Source organism: Rhipicephalus microplus, chromosome 7 (assembly GCF_043290135.1).
Source record: "Rhipicephalus microplus isolate Deutch F79 chromosome 7, USDA_Rmic, whole genome shotgun sequence".
Lineage (NCBI taxonomy): Eukaryota > Metazoa > Arthropoda > Arachnida > Ixodida > Ixodidae > Rhipicephalus > Rhipicephalus microplus.
The window spans coordinates 82,127,319-82,149,529 of NC_134706.1; the positions used below are offsets into that span (position 1 = coordinate 82,127,319).

At 44.7% G+C, this 22,211-nt stretch overlaps 1 protein-coding gene across 2 annotated transcripts; it reads right to left on the bottom strand.

Annotated features, from left to right (window-relative positions):
• Positions 1-323: 323 nt before the first annotated feature.
• On the bottom strand, positions 324-12,856 carry LOC119180410 (THAP domain-containing protein 10). Of its 2 annotated transcripts, XM_075869336.1 has the most exons (4): positions 8,371-12,856; positions 5,256-5,337; positions 2,316-2,447; positions 324-546 (listed from the first exon to the last, which is right to left on the bottom strand). In XM_075869336.1, the coding sequence occupies exons 1-4, from the start codon at positions 8,812-8,814 to the stop codon at positions 368-370; spliced, it is 837 nt and encodes a 278-aa protein (XP_075725451.1). In that variant the 5' UTR covers positions 8,815-12,856; the 3' UTR covers positions 324-367. The 2 variants fall into 2 exon arrangements, with proteins under 2 accessions (XP_075725451.1, XP_075725452.1); XM_075869337.1 differs by lacking the exon at positions 2,316-2,447.
• Between the last annotated feature and the right edge of the window lie 9,355 nt (positions 12,857-22,211).

Sequence of the window (22,211 nt, forward strand, 5' to 3'; positions counted from 1 at the left end):
TATAGCACGCTTGAGCAAATGAGCTTTCCAGCCATCATGAGTGGGTCGTTTAATACCTATTCCAACAGAAAAAACAAGATGCAATACTTTAGTTCTTCTTTAATTATCCGATAAATTAGAGTTTTTACGATTCAATTTAAGTATTGTCAGGCACAAGGCTAATAATTATGACTTCTCCATCCTCAATGACTCCACCATCCTCTAAGGCACAGAAGTCGCAAACAAAAATTTGGCTGTCAAGAGTTTAAAAAAGTCTATTCTCTGTCTGGCGAGTTTCTAGACAGTACACAAATATTTTACTCCTAGCAAGACAGAGTCAATGGTAGAGCTCTTAGTCCTTTATTTCAACATGGATGAATATTTACAGTCAACGAAAATACATTACACCATAAGGTGTTGATGCACACCCACTCAATCGTTCGTTTGCCATGCTGATCATGGTCTGCACGGCCACCGTCCTCAAGCCCCGTGGATGGGATAATGCTTGGGTGGCCTTCATCGTCATTCGCACCGCGCACTGCGTTGATGCATCAGCCTTTTCCGGCCCTAGAAGACGTGGAGAACAAAAACATCTTTAGGGTGCAACGGAACCTCAACACAGTTTCTACACTGGCATCCGCATGTTTGGGCTGTGGACTTTATTTCCTTGGCGGCCACGTTTCGGTGAACAACGCGAGAAAAGTCCGCTTACCATGAAGGCCAGACAATAAAGTATTCTGAGCCATTTACGATATGAGCGTCCCATGACTCCTCCATTGCTTCAGCATTCATTTTAGCTTTTATAAGAGGGTATATAAATTTGTGTCCTTACATCAAAGCCTGATATCAACGCGCAGCTGGGGTCTGACCTACTTGGCACCGCTCCAACACCTGTGGCGAAGAAAACGCGTCGCGGCGCATTCTTACCAATGCTAGTACGTACGGCGTTACACGTGTCAGTCAAAAAGCTGTATCGCATCTAAAAAGTATATCCAGGATAAGATGGGATGAGAACTCAAGGAACTACGGGCAGCAGTCGATCGAGTACTGAACCAGAGATCCATGCTGGTGGTTGACACTTCTTCAAAGGAGAGACCCTATACAGACGTCATGCTAGGCAAGGAATCTTGTTGACATGCTTAATACAGCATGGCAGAATAAAATAACAACCAGTCATCACACAATGCTAATTGTGCAACGAGTGTGTGGTTTGATGCTTCGCACCCACTGCGCAGTGCTCAGCCACGATTCTTCACCATCATCACCCATCAACAAAATGTGCATAATGCGTTACAGATGTGCTGGCTGCCTTGCTGATTGGCAGAAGCCTGAATCATGACATAGAGGGTGCTTCCTACTCCCCTCGCAAAAATTATGATTTACAGTGTAGTAGGTGTATACAGGGCCAATGTACTTGTACTGTTTCCCACCTCACAAAATTATGATCTATGGCTTACATTGGAACCTTGCAAGTGTACTTGTGTTAGCTTGCACCTCACAAAAAAGTATGATTTATCGCGTACAGAGGTTACCTTGGAAGTGTGCTTGTTTTAGTTGCCCCAAGAGAGTTTACATTGGGCTCCAGGAGGCTGCTCCTCCGACTTTTGGTGTCACTGAGCTGTGCGTACCGCGAAGGTATATATATATATACCTCCCACCAGTGGTTGTACCCCTTTGTCTCGCGGCATAGAGATCGCGTTCTACTCGGCGATGAACACTGACAACAGAGCTAAAGCTATGGAGGCGGAGCTTCCGCACACTCTTGTTGCTCCACAAGTAGTACGGCAGCTTGCGCCTGATTTGAGTTTGGCTGGATCGCGTTGTTATAGCGTCTAGAAAGAAACACACAAAACGTGTCAATGGGAGAAGGATCTAGAGGTTCAGCGTGCATTTTAGTGTCACATAACATTTTTCTTGCAGAACTAAGCAGCGCATTTGCGGCCACACACAGACTCACTGCGTCATGAACACCATGTTTACTATCGAAAATGGCGTGCTAAAAAAGGTGGTGCTGTCTCAGAAAAGGAAAGCATTCTTGCGAAAGTGAACAGTAACTGGTATTTTACCTACGACTACCCGCAACTGTCAGTCTTATAACAAATAAAGCATTTTTTTTACTTAAGCAAGTCTAGATGACAAATCAGTGGTAGTTGGCACGTGCTTCAGCTTTTTAGTTAACAAAGTGCTCGAAGTTGTCGCCAAGTATATTGCTGATATTGGCAGCTGCTCTTTGGACTCGTTTTTCTTTTTGTTGAGTTAAAGTTAGGGGGGGGGGGTTTCACGCAAGAAAATATGATACACACACAGAAGTATAGCACACGCAGAAGCATACGCACCAACTTCCGCCGTGATGCATCCCGTTTGCAAGCATACTGTGGTCGTTTTCGTGTTTTTGTCTATGTAAGCCGCAGTGGCCCTGGACATCATGGGAACTGCGCACTGAGTCATTGCATCAGCCTTCCGTTTGTCTGCACGAAATCAAGCCAGAGACCACAATTAGCGGCACCAGCTTTCGTGGCCGTTCCCCACATGAAACTTGTGCAAGACGCCAGCGCATGTGTTCGCAATTTTTCAATACAAACTGCGCAGGGAATGGGGATGGAAGCGAAGGACTGAAGACCTTGGAGCGTTTACAAACTCTTTATGTGTACATGCCATGTGAGCAGTGGCAGGAATTTTTTAGTGTATTTAGGGATAAGAAGAGGGCATGACATCATAGGTCAGCAAAAAAAAAAAAGTGGAACTCACTCAGGAAATATATCCTGCACTTTGGACTCACTCGGACTCAAACTCACCCAAAATATTATTCACCCGGACTCACAGCTCTATGAGCGTCTGAGCAAGTCCGAGAGAGTCAGTTCATGAGTGGGTTTACCGATCTGTGGAGGGCATACTCGATACGAGAGAAGTTATGGTCGTTCAGAGCTAGGACACGCTTGAGAGATCTGTAGATGGCTATAACTTAGAATTAAAAGTCCGCAGATGATCCAGATGACTGCCGGTCATCTCCACGACTAATGAAATCGTTCGGCTTAAGCACTCGGTAATGTTCTCCGACGGCAGGGCCAGCTCGCGACACCAATATAAAACCTGGAATATAATGTCAGTTTAAAGTGCCTGCCCACTGGCGCGGGTTCTCGTTCACCTTCCTTTGAGGAGAAAGTGCCGCAGACTTCTACAGTCGGACCCGACTAAAGGGCTAGCTTTGTATCTATCACCAGAAACAATGGAGGTAGCCAGGGGAGTGGTTGAAAACTTGATTGATTGATATGTGGGGTTTAACGTCCCAATACCACTATATGATTATGAGAGACGCCGTAGTGGAGGGCTCCGGAAATTTAGACCACCTGGGGTTCTTTAACCTGCACCCAAATCTGAGCACACGGGCCTACAACATTTCCACCTCCATCGGAAACGCAGCCGCCGCAGCCGGGATTCGAACCCGCGACCTGCGGGTCAGCAGCCGAGTACCTTAGCCACTAGACCACCGCGGCGGGGCAACGGCTGAAAACTTCAGGGGGGGGGGGGGGGCGACTGCATTACCTTTAGCGGCTGCATGTGTGACACATTAGTGCCGCATAAAGACGCGATTCTAGTTACGCAGAGACTTATTATATACACCTGTGTGTTTTTTTTTTTTTGAAATCGTCAAATGATCATTTCAAAAACTTTTTGAAACTGATCCCCACGTATTTTCCGCAAAGCTAGCTTTTCTGCACAACTGTTGAGTACTGCTAAGAAGCCACCTTGACACACCAGAATTTGTTGTTTTTTTGAAGATACCGTAAATAACTTTTTATGCAATGCGCCCGCGATTTTTTTATTATCGAAATAGTAACTATACGAACAGTCTCAGCTGGTTTTTTTTTTGTTTTTGTCATCGCCACCGAAAAAGAAAAGAAAAACGCCCGCACACGGGTGTCAAAGTACGCGTGAGAGATATCAAGAGCAAACCTCATAAGCGCGAAAATGCACGCGACAGTGACGAGCGATGCTATGAGCGACGAAACAGGGCGTTCGCGCGACGTGTCGCGTGCTCGATTTCGCGCGATCGCTCGGTTCTCCAGACTTGGAAACCGTCGCTCATCGCCCGGAAGTGCTGGGCTCAAGCAGCCAATAGAGAAAAACCGGAAAAGACAAAGACTACATAGGTGCACGTGACCCTGCCCGAGTCACATGTGCGCAACAAGAAATAACGCAATGTTTGCGCATGTGCATATAAAAAAAGTGCTGCAAGTCATTTATAACACTTTTCGTTCTATTACACAACAATATATCTTATTTCTAAGTTGCATACCACTCACTACACGGTTTTCTTGGTGCGAGTAGACGGCCTCATGCCAGCAACAGTGGAGTTCGCTCGCCGAAGCTAGGGTGGCTAGATGGTAGCCACCACGGAGGAAGGAAAACCTTTTTCCTTCCTCCGTGGTAGCCACCCTACCGATGCTAAAGTGAGCTAGAATAGCTCACTTTACCGAAGCCGTCACGTGAATGAGGTTTGCCTGCGCTAGCGACTGATCGCGCGAAGACGATCTACGTCGCATCGCTCGTCGCTGTGGCGTGAATTTTCGCGCGTATCTGGTTCAGCCTATAAGCGTGCCCGTCGGGCAATGCGCCGACGCGCGCTTATCTCTCGCGTGTACTTTGCCCCGCGAATGAAGGGGGGGGGGGAAATGCTTGTGCGCGCTCTTATCCTTTGGTGGTGGGAGAATCGTGTGGCTTTGCCTTTCTACAGTGAACTAGAAGTATTCTAGTTCACTGTAGCCTTTCACTGGAACGATTAGTTAGTTGCCGGGCTCACAAAGGTCACCTCGGTCTCTACACAGACCCGTTTGCGAAAAGAGCCCGTTTTTCATACACAGCGAGGTATGACAACTGGGACAATTGCCAGTTTGCATGCACTCATCTGTACATGTGATTACATTTAGAGGGTCCCTTTTCTTTAAACAGCGCGTTACGTGTCGAGCGGTAAACTTTGTTAGTTCGCTCTCGTGAGTCTTGTTTTCGTGCGTCATTTGCGCGTGGGCAACGCGCTTCACGTTTCGATCTGCTTGCCGTTCTCAGCGTGTTATTCTGAGTTGTTGCTGTCGCATTCATTGCTTCACCCTTGCGGCGAAACTGACTTGTTTTCGCCGCGCGATTTTAAGGATGTCAACCTACATTTGAGTCGACTTACAAAATAATCGAGTAAACACGGCAGTTACTCCGTATTATCCGCCAGTTTTCACTCGCCAGAACAGTTAAGTCGGACACGGCAGAACTGTGCTGCATAGTACCTGTCGTCGTCGTCCTCTTGACCATTCTTACCACGTGGTTAGCCACCAGGACAGCGGGCCCACATCCCATGCCTGAGCAGGACTGCATTGAAAATAAAAATAAAAAAGAGTTGATGTTTGATGGAAATAGGTCAAGAGAATACCGCACTTCTATTTCTTTCCGATAGACCTAATTATATGAAGCACCAGTCGGTCCAGCAGCCTGGTTTGCAGAGAAATGGAATTACTAATAATTGACCGAGTTTCACGTTCCAAAACACCGTATGACTATGAAGGACACCATATAGTGTCCATTTAAAATGCAACCGCCGCGGCCTATATTCGATCCCACGACCTTCGGCTCAGCAGTCGAGCACCAATCGCACCGTGGGGGGGGGGGGGGGGTGAGTAGAATTAGTTTTAGTCCTTGGAAGACGTTAATATTAATAATATTAATAATATGTTAAGTATATTAGTAATATTAATAAATCACGTATATACAAGAAGTGGAAGGCGCTAAGAGGAGCCAGCTCGGATATGTAACCCGTGAATCATCCGAACTAATTCCACTGCCTTCCTACAAAGACGTGACCACGTTGCTTTACAATATTTGTTGTTGGCACAGGATTGCTCGTTGCGGATGCTCGAGAAGATTGAGAGGTTATTGTCGAACCACTAGCGGTCGAATACCTTACAGCTGTGGCCGAACGCGTAGTCGAGGAAATCGCGTTTGAATTTAGCGCGTCGCCGCCATCGACTTCCGGTAGCAATCCTTTTCGGAGCTTGGCCGCTGCATCCCGCGCCCGTACCTCTTCGAGTTTCGCTTGCCGCCGCTTCCGTGCTGCTCTGGCTAGTCACCATAATTAGGCTGCGCTAGCCCTCACCACTGCCGCCACCTTTTGATCGATGGTTGCTTTTGCTCGCTGGTGTCCGCAGTGTAGGAAGGGGTGCTGGTGTCTCTTCAGCTTCGCGGGCTCTCACCGCAGGTTCTTGGCGGCGAGCCTGCGCTGCTGCTGTCTTGTGAGCTCTCACTGCCGCTACATTGACTTTTTGGGTGTCTAAGCTGACTTTTTGGTTGTCCGCGCCTTCGTTTCGAATGCGTTCGTATTTTCTTGTTTTAGCATCGTGCAGACGCCATCCGCGTTCCGAAGCTCATAAGGTTTATTCATCCTCTCGGGTGAAGGGGAGATGCCACGTCTGGCCCCGTGTTAAGGGGCCAGACGAACACCGGTCACAACGAGTATGAGACGATAAGACAGCTTCAGTTGGGCAAGTAGCTCTGCGGACGCCGCCTGCCAGCCGCTTCATATGGCACGATGCGTCCGCAAAGTTGTAGTGCATGTTCAACTGAATATTTACATTAAAGGATTTCGCCTGAATAAAGTTTCACGAAGCGTTACTATACCAACCGACAAGGCCAGCGGCAATGCTGGCGTCCCTGCGAGCATCGTGTTTCTCATTTTCGAAAACCGCGTGATGCGGGAGCTTTAGTTGCTATAGCGTAGCCGCGTTTGCTGACCTGGCAGTGAACGTGAACGTTTTCGAAATGAAGTGGTGATGTAGCAATTCAGCCATCCATGAAACATGACGAATTAAGACTCCTGCGCAACGAGCGAATGAAGGACGAAAGTGCTTCGTTGTTGGTTCCAGGTTCGGTTATCCTTAGTGCTAATAATGAGCAACCTTGTTCAATGTTCCTTCTGATCCAGAACGTTTCAAGCCCAGACTCAAACAATTCCTATAGGAAGGACAGTACGCATTAAGGATGGAGTCTGAAGCAAGCAATTCCGTTCACAGATCACATGATTCTGAAAATATTTTGGAGAGTTAGCAGGAAAGATTCTATTCGACGTGCCAAAAGAAGCTTTCTTTAAGATTATGCAATTATATTATTAATTCTTGCGTTTCTCTGTCTCCTCATGTACACCCATGGATCATTATTAAACTCTAAATTTTACATGAAGGGCAAGTTGTCATAGCAACGTTTTTTTTGCTGTCTTTAACTTGCGTCTTCTCGCCGACGAATATCCACGCATTTCCGTCAGCAGTCCGATGGAAGTGCATCGTTGTTACTTTATCCTGTCTATCACTGTTGCGCGAGTGTCCTTATCTACAATTTGTAAAATCTTCATGTACAATATTTGAATGGCTGTAAGGTACGCAAAGCTTTGCGTGCGCTATATACTTTGCGCATTCTACCACTAAGCTTGCGTCGTATACGCAATCGTCTTGGGTACCCGCGTTAAGCGAAAAAACTAGCGTATCGCACCAAACGAATGTCATCTCTGTGGACCCTAGAATTGGGACAGATGTTGGCTGATTTCTCTCGTCACCGTCACACACACACACACACACACACACACACACACACACACACACACACACACACACACACACACACACGCACACACACACACACACACACACACACACACACACACACACACACACATATATATATATATATATATATATATATATATATATATATATATATATATATATATATATATATATATATATATATATATATATATATATATATATATATATATATATATATATATATATATATATATATATATATATATATCAATGAACAAGCAAAAAGCTTCTGCCTCAGTCCAGCTACTTCCGGCGACTCCCACACTGCCATGTCATGGACAATCTAAGGTGGACGTTTTGGTGAGGTGCATTGGAACCGTACTTCTCGCTACCATCTCCTTTATCGTCGACGCGCTGGACAAACGCCGACGAAAACGTGGCATGTAGTTCGACCTTTGTAATGCCAACGCGTGTTGTACGAACATCTGCGGGACAGTTCTAACGGAACGCTGGTACCGCTGAAGCAAGGCAGGCTCGCATACATGCCTAGACACAGAAAGAACGTGCTGCTGCGCGTGCGAGAAATGCTGCAGCTCAACACAGATTCGACCATGTTTCACTACATTTCGTATTACTTATTTCGCATACTGTAGGATATGTAGCTATCGTATTTATTCCAACGGCCTTGTGCCGAAACAGACTTTTCTTAAAACTGCATGCCTATTATGCATTTGCAGGCTTCGGTATCCCTTTTGTTCCTAGCACGCAAACGTCCTATACCGTGCAAGCTGCGCGGCTATACAACACAAACCTCGAGTCGTGGACGCTCGACGATCGGCTCCGCAGTGGAGGCAGCTCCCCCAGCTGGGCGCGGGTCCGCACCACGGCGGTCACGGTGGTCCACACCGAGGTAGACGGTCGGCAGCGCTCCGGGCACGAGTAGTAGCCCCTTCACCGGGAAGCCGAGCTGGGCCAGCCTGACCGGGTCGTGTCTGTAGCAGGAGGGCGCGAAGTGGCGCGAGCAGACGCGGCTCGACATGCGTGGAGTCCAGGCGAGCCCCCGTCCCGACGACCGAACGAAGTCGATCCACTGCTGCCGCTGAGGGCTGTCGACGGGAAACTTGTGGTACGCGACGTCCGATACTGCCCTGGACGGACACCGCGCGACGGCGCAGTAGTTCTGGGGCATGACGCGGAATCGGTGTCGTTGCCCGCCGACGCGGCCACCGCGGCCAGTAGGGGAGTTCCGTGACATTCGCAGCCCGGTCGGCCGGAGGTGCGCTTCTTCTCGAAGGACGTGCGCCCGTGCACGTGCAAGGATGATGATGATGATCCTTGATACTCTGGCGCACTCTGGTGCGAGGAAATCAACACGCGACTGCACGCGGTGGTATAACTCCTACGTCGAATTTGCTCCGTAGCAAAGTATGATGATGGTGATTATCACCGCAGACTGTCATGCATGACTACCGGTATTGGCCGACAGTAGAACGCATCAGAGAGCGATGTTAGATAGCACCTATCCGCTGAACACGTATAAGCGAGCTTTACATTGACGGCAATGTTCTCGTGGACAATTATCACATATATGCTAACGGGCAGAAGAGGAAGTCGAATAGACTTGATGTTCTTGAAGAAAAAAACCGCCAGGCCTTCGCGGAACGCGCAGCACTGTTACATCGAAAGCTGGAAGAGCGGCCTTTCAGAGCCGTTTTTAAACACTCTTTGGGTAATCATCACGTACACTTGCAGGGTACCCACTGCGCCATTAATTATTGTGCAGTACGCTTTTGCTTTGCTTTGATTTCCTAGATACATGGCACGTACCCACTTTGGGGAATCGGCTAAGAATGCAACGAAGAAACTGTTAAGTGGTATTTTAGGTAAGCTATGAAATTTAAAAGCAAGAATAATGAAACGAAACGGCAATAGTACGTAAAATAACGCAGGCATTCACTAAGCCATTCTTCGTCATTCTTAGGACAAGCGTGGTACCCGGTACATACTGGCGAGAAATTTTGTTAATTGTTTTGATGCTGTGGCTGACGATGATGCATAATTATTCCCGAAGCCGAGTATGTGCCAAAGTTATTATACTTTGCGGTAGGGTATATTCGTGCGTTTTTTTTTTTTTTTGAAGGCACGACAGGTTAACTTTATTAGGCAAGTTAGAGATACGGAACACTGTGCATTAGAAAACAGTAATGGAAATTTATGATTTCCTGGACTGTCGAAACGAAAAGCGGTGCAATGATGCACCTACCATTAAGGCACAGAATTTATGTTTTATGTACGTGTGACATTATTTCAGCTCGAATTTTGGATGTTCGACACACAGTATTTGCACGCACACTATATATGCCCCCGTCTTAATACTAAGGTCCCTAGATGAAACAAGGTAGCGTCACTCATTGTTCTCGAGCCGTCCTCCTCACTCTCTCGATTACTCCTCTTTTTCTCTGCCATCCGCGTCTGTAATTGGTGCATTACTTGCACTTGATCTTGCAAATGGCTGGTGGTGTTATCTAATATTATGCAAAACGTTCAAAACGAGTACGCATGCGCATATGGCTCCAGCCGGATTCTCGCCGTGACCAAAGACAAAATCGTAGCCAGAACATAAACTGAAGAGGAGGAGCGTTTCGATGTGCGCTAAGTCGACCAAGATTGTTTCGCCATGCTCGTTCAATGCAACATCTGCGTTTTTCAGCAATGCTGCGTTGCCGTAAACAACAGAAAATGGTTTCGCTCTCTTCAACTTACCTCGTGCTTTCCGAGATGAAGCACACCATGAAGTGCAACTATGAACCATTTCACGCGAATGCTTTCGTGCAACTCCGTCAACGTATGTCGACGCGGATCTGCGAAGCGAGTTCACTTGTCGGTTTTTATTGAAACGCCAGGCGCGCGTCTAATGCGTGTCTAGTGTATGCCAGTTTGTACAAATACATGTGGGCATGCACGTATACAGAGCAGCTGTAGGTTGTAATCAACGCACCTTCAGAAACATTTCACTCTTGACCAGTTCCCGCTTGAGCCGAAACGCGCTGCTTCGAGACACCTCACCAGTAGAACTCTCACTTTTCAGGAAGTTCCCAGCACCGCATCAGAATCACTTGGCATCACGATTGTCCAAATGGGCACATTTAAAAAAAACGTCATCGCAGTGCTGCTGGACGAGTGTTCGTACCAGTCTGGTCGTAGTTTTTTTTTTTTTTTCTTGCGTGTGCACAAGTCGGTTGTAATCAATCGTCACAACGTCACGCCCTGTGACCACTTACAGGATCCAGCAAGAAGCACGTTTACTGTGTCACAGCACGAACAAAACACAATCGGAGAAGTGGACTAGTTAGAACTGGACGAAATACCGCGACTGTGGAACTAAAATGTACTACGCGAGACGCCATGGCTAGTGGTGTAAAGTATAGAACTGCACAACGTTGCCGGTTGAGTAACGCACATCCCGCTGGCTCTTGTGTTGTGCCGTTTATGTTCATAAAGGTAACTGTTTATTCTACGTCTTATTTCGTCCCATTTTGTTTCATTTACATCTATTCACGGTAGCAACAGAACCCAAACATTCGCTTTTGGATGAAAGTTTTAAACCTTCTAGGGGGCGCTTCAGGCAAACAAGCGAGGAGGAAAAGGGAGGGTGTCGCTACCTTGGAAACTTGTTTCATCTAGGGACCTTACTTAATATGAGCGGGCAGCGCATCTATAGTGAAGCAAATGAACTAGCGAAACAAAAAATCAAAGCATACCACGGAGTGAATGATGACGAGTGGGGCGAAGCGTCCGTCCGCGCATGCGTGCGTCCGTCCATCTGTCCGCTCGTCTGTCTGTAAATTTGTCTGGTCAAACTGGAGATGCGATCGCTAAAACGTTTACGGGACAGTAAGGTATTCAGAGCAAATTGCAAATGGGAGATTACAAACACGGACTCTTCTCATGATGAAATCACGGTTCAAAAAGAGGGAGGGGAGGGATTAGAACTATACTGGATTTATCAATAATAAAAGACCGAAAGCAAATGCTCCCTCTGACTCCTAACACAATCTACAAGTAAAAAGAAATTATGATTATAATGAAATAGTTGTCTATGCTCAGGTACTGTCAACCTAAAACAGGTCAAATGAATGTGAAAAAATATGTAAAAAAAGAACGCATAAAAGAAAAAAGAGAACGAAAAAAAGAAAAAAAAGTGGGAAAGAAGTAGACAGAAAAAATGAAAAGAAAGAATAAAGGAGAAAAAAATTAATAAGAAACTATACAGAAGACAAACAAACCCCGAGAATTTCGCTTTGTGAAAGAAAAAAAAAACACAACTGAGTGAGAACAGAAAAAAAAGGAAAACGAAAGAAACGATAAAAAGGAATCTGAAATCAAGACAGGAAAAAGAAAAAAAGTATTGAAACGAAAATTAGAAAAATATCGGGAACAAAAAAAAAAGAGTTGAAGCAAAAATTTTGAAAACTATAAAACTATATATATTGCAATAGGGAAGGGTAAAATTCTAACAACAACCGAGGACCATCTGTCACAATTCAAAATTTTCTTCCCCAGAATTGGAATCATGCAATTATAGCTCTGGAGTTTAAAGAAAACTTTAATAATTTCTAATATTGCAAGCAACTCGACATTCTGTCGCATTTTAAATCCGCTAAGTATCATTATATATGAAAAAAGAAAGAAAAATCTAAGATTCATTGAATTCCAACTCTATGTACATACTCCGCATCTGCTACTAGAAAAAATTAATTAAAACCAGTATGCACACCGATTTGACACTAACGGAGCGGGGGGAGGGGCGCAGTAATCAAAAGTATTTTAGTTTTACAGAGCACTCATTTCGAAAGTTTAAACCAATTAACAGGCAACTCCTCCTCTATCAACTGACAGGAAAGCAAGATCTCCAAGACAGCCCCATTAAGCTGCGCATCGCAAGATTCGTCACTGAAGATCACCTTGGTCAAACATGTTAGAAGCAAGAGCAACATTGTACACAAAACTAAGTTTTTTTTTCTTTTTGTCTGGTTCGACTGGGAGTGGAGTCCGCTTCTCCTGCACATCCTTCCCTCTCAAAATTTCACTTGGCTCTGCCCTGTTCATTTTCGAGATCAATGTGAGCATGAACACCAAATTTACTATTTATAGTTGTCGCTCCGCAAAAAACAACAAAAAAACCCCAACAAATCGGAGGAAATTGTTGCAGTTAATTATAGACGCGACCATTTCATAACCACACCTTCATGAATAAAACAAAACAAAAGGAGATGTCCACGACAGTGAAAATACTATTTCAGAGCTCACCACGAAAAGAACGCCACATTTATGACAACGGTTCAAACACCAGGAAACCTGTGGTTACGAAGCTACGAGCACAAACACAGTCAACACCACGCACGTAACTTGTAATAGTCTAATCAGTGACTGTCTTCCTAGTAATGTACACGCCATTTCGAAAATCGTTCCCCAAGTACCCGGCGTAGCAAAGGAAAGGTGATAGGAAACAGCAACAAAGCTTGCAATATTTACGCTGCATGCACGAGAGGCATTCTGCCGCTGCCACTTGTCACTCTTTATTCTCACTGTCAATAAAAGTTTTCTTTTAGGATCGCTTGAAAAATAAAACACCTTCCATCCATATTTAGGATGGTTCGTGCCTCGTGTGGCACGCAGCATGCAGTCATCTTGTGGGATTAGCGACGAATCAGATGGCCGACAAGGCAGCAGGCGGCGCGTTAACGTTTATGCAAGCGCGGCGTAAGCCAAGACATGGCGGACCATATCAAAGAAATGACCACGCTCTGAACGTGCGCGCGCGCATCGAGGCACTGTAGCGTCGTTTAAAGTGCCTCGTTGTGCGCACCCATTCACAATTATTGGTTACATGTTCGTGCTTCTTAGTTTGGCTTGGGTTTACCACAATGTTTATTTAACAAGCAGACGTCGCAGCGGAAGTCAAAGTGCTGCTGAAGAAACTCCCGCCAAAAGCGGGCGTTAGCCCCGGCGTACGCACTCCCGCAATCATGACGTCGACGCTGTTGTGCCCGCAACGCCGCTTGTTCCGCTCGCCGTTGTTGCAAGCGTCTGACATCGACAGCTAACTCGGCAGCGTGGTTTGTAGGATCCGCCCGCCACCGGCGCATGCATTCTTGTTCGCGCTTTAGCGCGGCTTGGAAGGCAGCCAGATTTAAAGTAAGCCCAGAAAGGCCGGTGAGGAAAGGTACCCCCCCCCCCCTTTCTTTTTGCTAGAAAACTGTAGGTTTTTCACTGCTCATGCAGGGGTGATTACATGCACAAATCTAGACATAGTTGTATGGCTAGTTGAACTCGTGGGGCTGTTGTTGGATGCATCTGTTGCTTTGGCGAGTCGCACGTGCGTCCATTGCAGTGCTGAATCATGGCCTGCATCTCTTCAAGCAGCCACGTGTGCCATAGTGGTAGAGAAGCGATGTGACAATTGCATAGGTGTCGGCTGTTGTTGACAGGCGAAATATTCAGCGGGAATATTTTTTTAGGTTGTGAGACACTGCACTCTTGGATTCCTCGAATACTCTTCAAACTAGCAAACTGTGACAACTGACCTATTTTACTTGCTACTACTGGTAGCGCAGCCGAGCACAGGATTGAGATTTTTTTTCTTATATCTTTCTTGAATTCATTGCACAGAAGCCTGCGATGAATAACAATATTTGAAAATAATTTTAACGAATTTTTTATTTCTTTTTGTATTATTTACAGCAAAATATTTTTGTGTGTTTGTTCATTCCAGCACAATCGGTGCTGCCATCTGTGATGAACACTTGGTACTTAAAGGGTGCACTACAAAAGTATCAGAGATAATTGTGCAATTTCAGCTGACCAGCTGCATTAAACGATTAAACGAGAACAGCAGTATGCAACAAAGCATGGGGGAAGCGTTGGAATAAATGAGATTTCCCATTTTAAGTTTTTTTATTTATTTAATTGTAGCCCTCGTTTTTCTCGACATCTGCTTTTGGCACTTTATCTTTCACTGCAGACATGCTGCATATTGATGGTGACCATTATTTCGCTATAACAAGCATATGACTCTGTGCTTCTTCTGAAACCTCATTTGTCAGAAGGCTCCAAATGTAACTTGCATGTAATCTCAGAATAAGTACTACATTGCTTAATTGCAGTGGTGTTTACTCAGACCACATTATAACAGTTGCATCTTACATCAATATAAGTTTGTTATATCTGAAAATCGTTATGAATTTATACTAACCCTGTCTGTTACAAGACTATTCTTCATTTGCTTTGTTATCAATATTTTGTTATATCCAGGTTTGTTATATCGAGGTTTGAGTACAGCCAAACCCAAGTTGTAACGAGCTGGAATGTGACAGCCAAATACGAGTTCCTTGAATGCATCACCCACAACTTTGTGCAGCAGCTGCTGTGAGAATAAAGCATCCCGAAATTGAGTGTAAAGGCCTCTTTATGTCTGTCTATGGGGGTGGTACGTTGCCTAAAGCACGCACTTCAGGGAATTCCCGCAGCTTGTGATTACCCCTGCTTTGTCTTGGTTGTGTTCCGCTATTTGTCTTCGTAGTGTTCTACGGTTATTAATTTCTCCTGAAGTTATAAACGGCATTGAGTGCTTCTAGTAATATTGGATTTACCCTACTGAGATCTTAGTTTGTTCATGATACAATGCATGGACGGGACCCTATCTCTGCAAGTCTGATGCTTTCATAGGGCCTTTCCTAAATAGAATGCTTAAGCTAGTACTTTCGTGAATCGAACTGACAATTCGGGGTGTCTAGTGTGCATAGTGTTTCACGCGAGAACTGAGCTTTTGTAAGTGTTAAGACAATGTAGGCGTCAAATTCAATCGGTTTTACCACTGTAGGGCATCCAGCTCCCATGGAAGCGCTTCGAACGTCTATAATTTGCAGGCCATAGCTAATGAGTCTTTGATAAAACACCGTTCTTATATTGACCTAAATTGATCTAAAATCATATCAGTTCAAAGTTTTGTTTAACATGCTTGTGCAAGCGACACACATTAGCTCACAGACTTGGAATCAGTGAAATGACACAGCACGTATTACTTTTATTACAGAGCTTGGCAGATTCGGCAGCCGTGGAGTGGATTGATATGAACTACTACATTACAGTCCTGTACGGTAATTTTAAATCAATAATGCTCTTTATGATTTTGTTTAAATAGGTTGTATTAAAGAGAAAACGGAGCTTTCCTTGTATGCCCATCTTTGTGGTCGTTATGTGCCACCATTGATTTTTATGGGCTCTTGTTTTCATCTAGGATGTTTTGTCCCTTTTACCTGTGCAGATATCTGAATTAATGGCAAAGACATTTCATAATATTCAAAATCAAATTTTTCAAATGGTAACTTTGGAAACATACCTCTAATCATTGAACTGAAGTCCAAATCATTGCTGTGGCTTTAGCAGCTGTTGCAGCTGCTTCATGTTTGCAGCTTGATAGTCTCATACAGAGCAGCAATCTCACAAATGCAGCTGACTGTTGATGCGCATCGCAAGTTTCATGGCAAACTGAGCGCCGTAGTGAAGGGCCCTGCACGGTGCTACAAAAAAGTGTATCATGAGGTTTGGTTTGTTCTTTGAAAGACAAGATGGCCATCAACTCTTTATTTGTGCATTTGGGTTTGTCTATGTGTGACTAAAGAGTCGACACCAGTACTTCGAAACTGTACATACATTCACGCTAGCTTGGAGCTTAATGCTTGAATCACTGCTGCGATAAGCGTGGTGGGATGTTCTCGACTTGTTTTCTGTACATACATTCATGCTAGCTTGGAGCTTAATGCTTGAATCACTGCTGCGAAGAGCGTGGTAGGATGTTCTCGACTTGTTTTCGCGTGGCTCCTTTTTTTTTCTGATGTGTATATAATCTAGCCAAGATAAGTGTACAGAAAATATATATATATACCTGACAAGATGTTGGGAGAGAGTATTTTGCCCGATTGTGGCCCTTCTGTCAGTCTTGCCTGCCTGCCATGTTGCTTTCGCTGTGAGTGGCTTATAGTGCCTTGTTTACCGTTGGTGCATAGAACGTGTCGCTTTGATGATACGGTGATTTGGGGTTTGCAATAGATGCGTGGGTGCACTTCGAAGAGTAGCGAGAAATCTAAGCGTTTTTTGCGTGCGTTTCTAGTGGCCGCACAAGTGGCGGAGTCATTTTAGTGATTGCACTTCTTTTTCGTGTCGCGTATTTAGGAAGAACGCAATTTTGCTTTACTCTTTGACTTGCTGCCTCCGTAAAGTGGTGGTTATTGATAACGTTCATAGGAGCTAAGAGAAATGTCAATGCTACGAGTGTTCTTTGTGCCTGCCATTCTGTACAACAAAAATGATTTCGGTGATTTTCTAGGCCTTCCGGTGCACAGGTCAACTTATTCTTGAAAGAGGCTCTGAGCAGATAATGATGTATGATATTGCGTTCCACTGCTATGACCACAGCAGCTTGCATCTGTGTGCAGATAAAAATCTTTAATACTGTACTGGCTATTATTCTTCTAGAAGGTGAAAAAGTATGACACATCTGCGTGTCGATAATGATAGCTCTCAATGTGTGATAGCTGGTAGCACTTGTTAAAGGTAAGTGTTCTCACATTACTGACCTACTACAGCATGCATAGGCATGTCGCAGAATATTGCCTCAGTGACTACAAAACGTAGTTCGAGAGGTCAGCACATGTTTTAGGTGTCTTGCATCCTGTTCTGCCCCACACATCCTAAATTGACTTGTGAAGCCAGACTGTCAATTGCTCAACTGTAAATTTTCAAATTTTTGAAATCCCACATAGTAAATAAACTATGAATAAAAGAAATTACAGTGGATCTCGTCAAATACAGGTTTTAAAAGACTGATGTTTAAACATTGGTTGCCCATCAGTTAAATTTTCAATTGGTAGGTCACATACCTGCATAGCGTGGCATGCGTGCCACATAATGAAACCCTTTTCCCACACTCGCATGTGGAACAGAACCGCATAACATGGGCTGTGGCTTGCGGGTACGTAGTACAAAGCTGGTACTAATGTAGGAACAGAAAAAAATGACATTAAAATCTTAATAAGGCAATTTACAAGGGTTATATAAAAAACAGACCCTTTCTTATAGTTGGCAATGTTATGCTAGCAGACAAATGCTGCTAAATGAGATACAACTCTTATCCACCAACCAGGTACTACCTTTCAAGACCAGATGTTACGTAGATGGTTGTGTAAAATCAGTTCAGTTGGTTGCGCTTTTGTAAAGTCATTCATAGTTGCAGTACTGGCAGTCTGCTTCGAAATCGTGTAATAAGCACATGTACCCTTACGACTTGGCAAGCTGGTCTAGCATCGCTCGTGTCCACAGTAATATGCCAGCATAGTCAATGTGCATGGGGAAATTCTCGGCACAACGGATCTTGTCTTGATATGGACACAATTGCTAAGGTGCATTAACACGTCAATGCACTTTGTAAAGCATGGCTCAAAGCAACTGTTGCATGCACTGTTGCATGAAATTGCGACAGTGCATGGGATCTGCCACAAGTTTATGAACTTGAGCTTGATCCGGGCGAGTGGAACGAAAACTATCATTTTTAGTGCTGTTTCTCACAAACTTTGCAAAAAGTTGGAAAAAAACTCTGTAGGTGCAAGCTTTATTTGTACTCTTCATATTTTGCACAGAAAGGAAAGAAAAGGAGACCCAAGACTTAAAAAAATATTAAAAAGAAGCAAGGCAAACCATTTGTGCTACTCCTCTAGGCACCACTACTGCAAAGTTAGCTGTTTCTATGTAAATATTGCGCCAGATTTGTTAGGCTGCTTTAAATTAACTTGGCGACAAGCATGCAGAATCGCGTTCGTCAGAAACGGGTAATCTGGAAGTTTGTTAGACAAGCATTAGCAAGAACGCAAAACAAAACAAAAACTGTTCAGTACAAACTGGTTGTTTCATTCCAACTTATTTGTGCTAGCATACTGTACCCCAAGGTGGTGTGTCAATGAACTTGGCTTGCATAAAAATGTCCAGTTCTTGACGGAAATTTCATTGACACATTAGCAGTTCATATAGCCGCCCAGAAAAATTGCGCAGTCAAATTTTCAGTGCACAGCATTGCCATTCTTATCATTTATAAGCATGATGCTCGCATTCTAGCACCACACTTGGGACTGCACTTTTGATTAGAATTGTACCATGAGCCCTCTACGAATACCCAAATGTCAAACTAAAGTTTTTGGTATTCACGAAAATATGCCTTCAGTGGATCTTAGTCTGAATCTTGTCGCTATTGGGACATTCTCAAGTGACATCACCTATCAAAGTTATTATATAATGTGTTACATTTGTGTGTGTTTTTTCTTTATTAACGTCATTGGCTTCAATTGTCATGCAGAAGCCACTAAACACCTCCACCGCAGCCTTTGTCATTCCAGACACGGATATCGCTCGACAATTCAAAGTGAACCAGGAAACCACATAAACTGCCGCAGAGTTTGTCGCTATCTGGTAGGCAATAAGATTTATTTCCAGAGAGCAACCTCGAGCCTGAATAATTTTCTGTGATGCCAAACCCACTTTGCAAACCATTATTTGCATCATGAGACAAGGTCCGTATTACATATTGGCAATAGAAATCGCAGAACGTTTTCAGGTTGCTTCAACAAATGGCCATCTTATCACTTTCCAGTGGATTACCGCGCATTGCGACGTGATGGGAAATGAAGAAGCAGACGCTGAAGCTAAAAATGCCTTAAGCAGTGCACCAGAAGTACGCATTGCGTTTTCACGAGCGGACACGAACGCCCTGCTTCACTGCTTGATGCACAGCTACACACTTCAACACTAGACCAAACCGAAACGGCGACACTTGCGACTTCACTAATGGGACCCAGAAATGGGGTTCCGCATGCCCCCTAAATTGAAATGCCAACTTGCAAGTACGATCCACCGCATTCGTCTTGGTGTGGCGTACACCAGACGTTACGCACATATCATCGGTCGCAGTGACACTGGTCCTAATTGTGAACACTGTGATGTGCCAGAAACACTTGAGCACATATTTTGTGATTGCCCAGCATACACACGTGAATGACAAACACTGATTTCTTCTACTGGACGACATCGCAGCAGGTCATTACCTGATAAGACCGTTTCGGGCCCTTGGCCAGACACCAGCAGTGCAACTGTGGTCATAAGAGCAGTTATAACCTTTTCGGAAGCAACTGGACTATGCGCGGCTATAATATTTTTCTCAGCTAGAAAGAATTCTATATACTCACCCCTCTATCTCACCATCGTCATCCATTAGTCTTTTTTCTCCCCTTACCCTCCTTCAGCGTAGAGTAGCAGGCTAGAGCAAGCTATCGCTCAGGCAGACCTCTCTGCCTTTCTGTAAATAAACTTGTCTCTCTCTCAGAAGACGCGTTCAAACACTAATAGTACGATGATGCTGCATATCACATACTAAATTTTGCATGTCTTTCTTAATAAACTATAGTTGGCATGTAAGCAGTTCTATATTTAGACTGAGAAGCAGGTTATTATCGTAATCACTTTGACCTAGTTATAGCTGCAGGGCCAGTTCATGTCAGAAATAAAAAAAAGCCACTGCTTGCAAGCCTGTAGCCCACTTCTAGCTGTACCGTGCCTGGAAGTCATGGGAATTTGTGAGGTAGTATTCCTCACCTTGTGTTTACATGGTTTGATTGTTCACATTAGTGGGATGTAAAAACTCCATTCAGTGGAGAACATGGTTAAATTCTGGTGCTGAAAAGAAGCTGTGCTTACAGAGAACAGAGCATTTTACCTCCCTTAATTTTGATAACTGTCCAGCTTGGACACAGGCTAGATCAGGGGGGAATCCAGCCACTCATTGATATGTGAAGTTTAACGTCCCAAAACCACCATATGATTATGAGAGACGCCGTAGTGGAGGGCTCCGGAAATTTCGACCACCTGGGGTTCTTTAACGTGCACCCAAATCTGAGGACACGGGCCTACAACATTTCCGCCTCCATCGGAAATGCAGCCGCCGCAGCCGGGATTGGAACCCGCGACCTGCGGGTCAGCAGCCGAGTACCTTAGCCAATCCAGCCACTCATTCTAGGGGGGGTGGTTGCCTGAATTAACACCGGAGAGGGAGGTGCAGCCTTGACTTTTTTTTTTTTGAGCAGAAATATGCTTTCAACCATGGATACTGTTAATCTGTGCTCACAGTGTTTTGCTCATTAATGCTAATTGGTGATTGGAGGTGGACGACAAGCAGGGTGGTGGGTGCTGACAGACATTTTGGGAAAGGCGATTGCCCCCACCACCCCCTCCTCTGGATCCGCCATTGGACTAGATGTACATAAACTGACCAAGGTTCTTATTGTAGCAGCATTCTTAGTTACAACAAGGGCTGTACAGTCAGATGTCTTTATATTGATATGCTCGTGTCTCAGTTTACTATCTGGCAACTTAGTCTTAAAGGTTGCATGCCATAACACTAGTAATAAAAGCAGGATTTGTGGTATCCTTCCATAGGTCATTGGGTCATAAAATCTTTTATAGTGTTTTTTTTTTTCTGTACTTTCAAGAAAGGTTGCAGCTGTGGAAGAACCTTTTCACTGTCACTGCCTGAAAGCGGTCTACGAGGTTGAACGCCCCAGAGCACTCGAGCTATGAGAGATGCTGTAGTAGAGGATTCTGGATAATTCCAACTAGCCGGAGTTCTTTAACGTTCGATCGCAGCGTGTCAAGAGACCTGTAGCACTCTGCCTCCATCAAAATCACACTGCCATGGCTGTGATCGAGCCTGCGTCTTTCACCTCGGCAGTCAGGCACCATAACAGCAGTGCCACTGGCTAAAAGAGTTTGCAGCAAGTTAATGTGTGTGTACTTTGTCGTGCTTGGGTGATTATCTTACAATAAGCCATGCAGTGAAGAAAGCCATTATGTCAAAGTGCAAGCAAAGTGCACATTATTCTGATCCTCTGATATTGTTTGGTGCCACATCATTTATGCGTGAAACTCCTTGTAACGAGGCTTGAAAACTGACAAAACCAGCAAGCCAATCTTCAAAACAGATCTCGCTGTACAAAGAAAACACCTTACTGCCACGCTTAGCCGGGAAGAGGATGGCTTTTGCCATGAGTCGTCTTAGGCAAATACTTTAGAAAGTGTGTGTGTATATCTTGTTTTATGTTTTTCTTTATTCACTTCCCCTTTATGTTACACCTCCTCCCCGCTGCCCAACGTCGCATGACCCCCTTCCCTCACTCATGAGGCTCCTCCATTCCATCTGACCACGTGGCCTGTGATTCTACAAAACACACTGCAAAGGGAACTAGACAACACATGCACCACAGCTCCCTGTACCCCCCCCTCTCATGTCTCCAGTGTCATAGCATCCCATTTCCACCACAGAGCTGTTCCTAGTAAGCTCTTAGTCCTAGTAATTAAACCATGAGTCCAACTGATACAGCTTACATTCTGTGGATATATTGTCACGATGAGTCACAAGTACTGGGGGATTTATTAAACCACCAGGTAGCTAGCACTAGGACGATGCGTCAGTCGTGGCTGGCTCTCGAGCAAAGAAGAACGCGATCTTCTTTTTTCCTCCAGATTTAGAGCCGCTCTTGCTGTCAACCCACT

What these genes read in the sequence shown, in the direction of transcription:
- LOC119180410 (XM_075869336.1), bottom strand. Translation starts at nt 8,814, where the DNA reads ATGTCACGGAACTCCCCTACTGGCCGCGGTGGCCGCGTCGGCGGGCAA. An exon ending in TCGAGCGTCCACGACTCGAG is followed by an intron (nt 5,338 to 8,370) that starts GTTTGTGTTGTA and finishes TTTTCAATGCAG; the next exon opens with TCCTGCTCAGGCATGGGATG. An exon ending in ATGCATCACGGCGGAAGTTG is followed by an intron (nt 547 to 2,315) that starts GTGCGTATGCTT and finishes CACGTCTTCTAG; the next exon opens with GGCCGGAAAAGGCTGATGCA.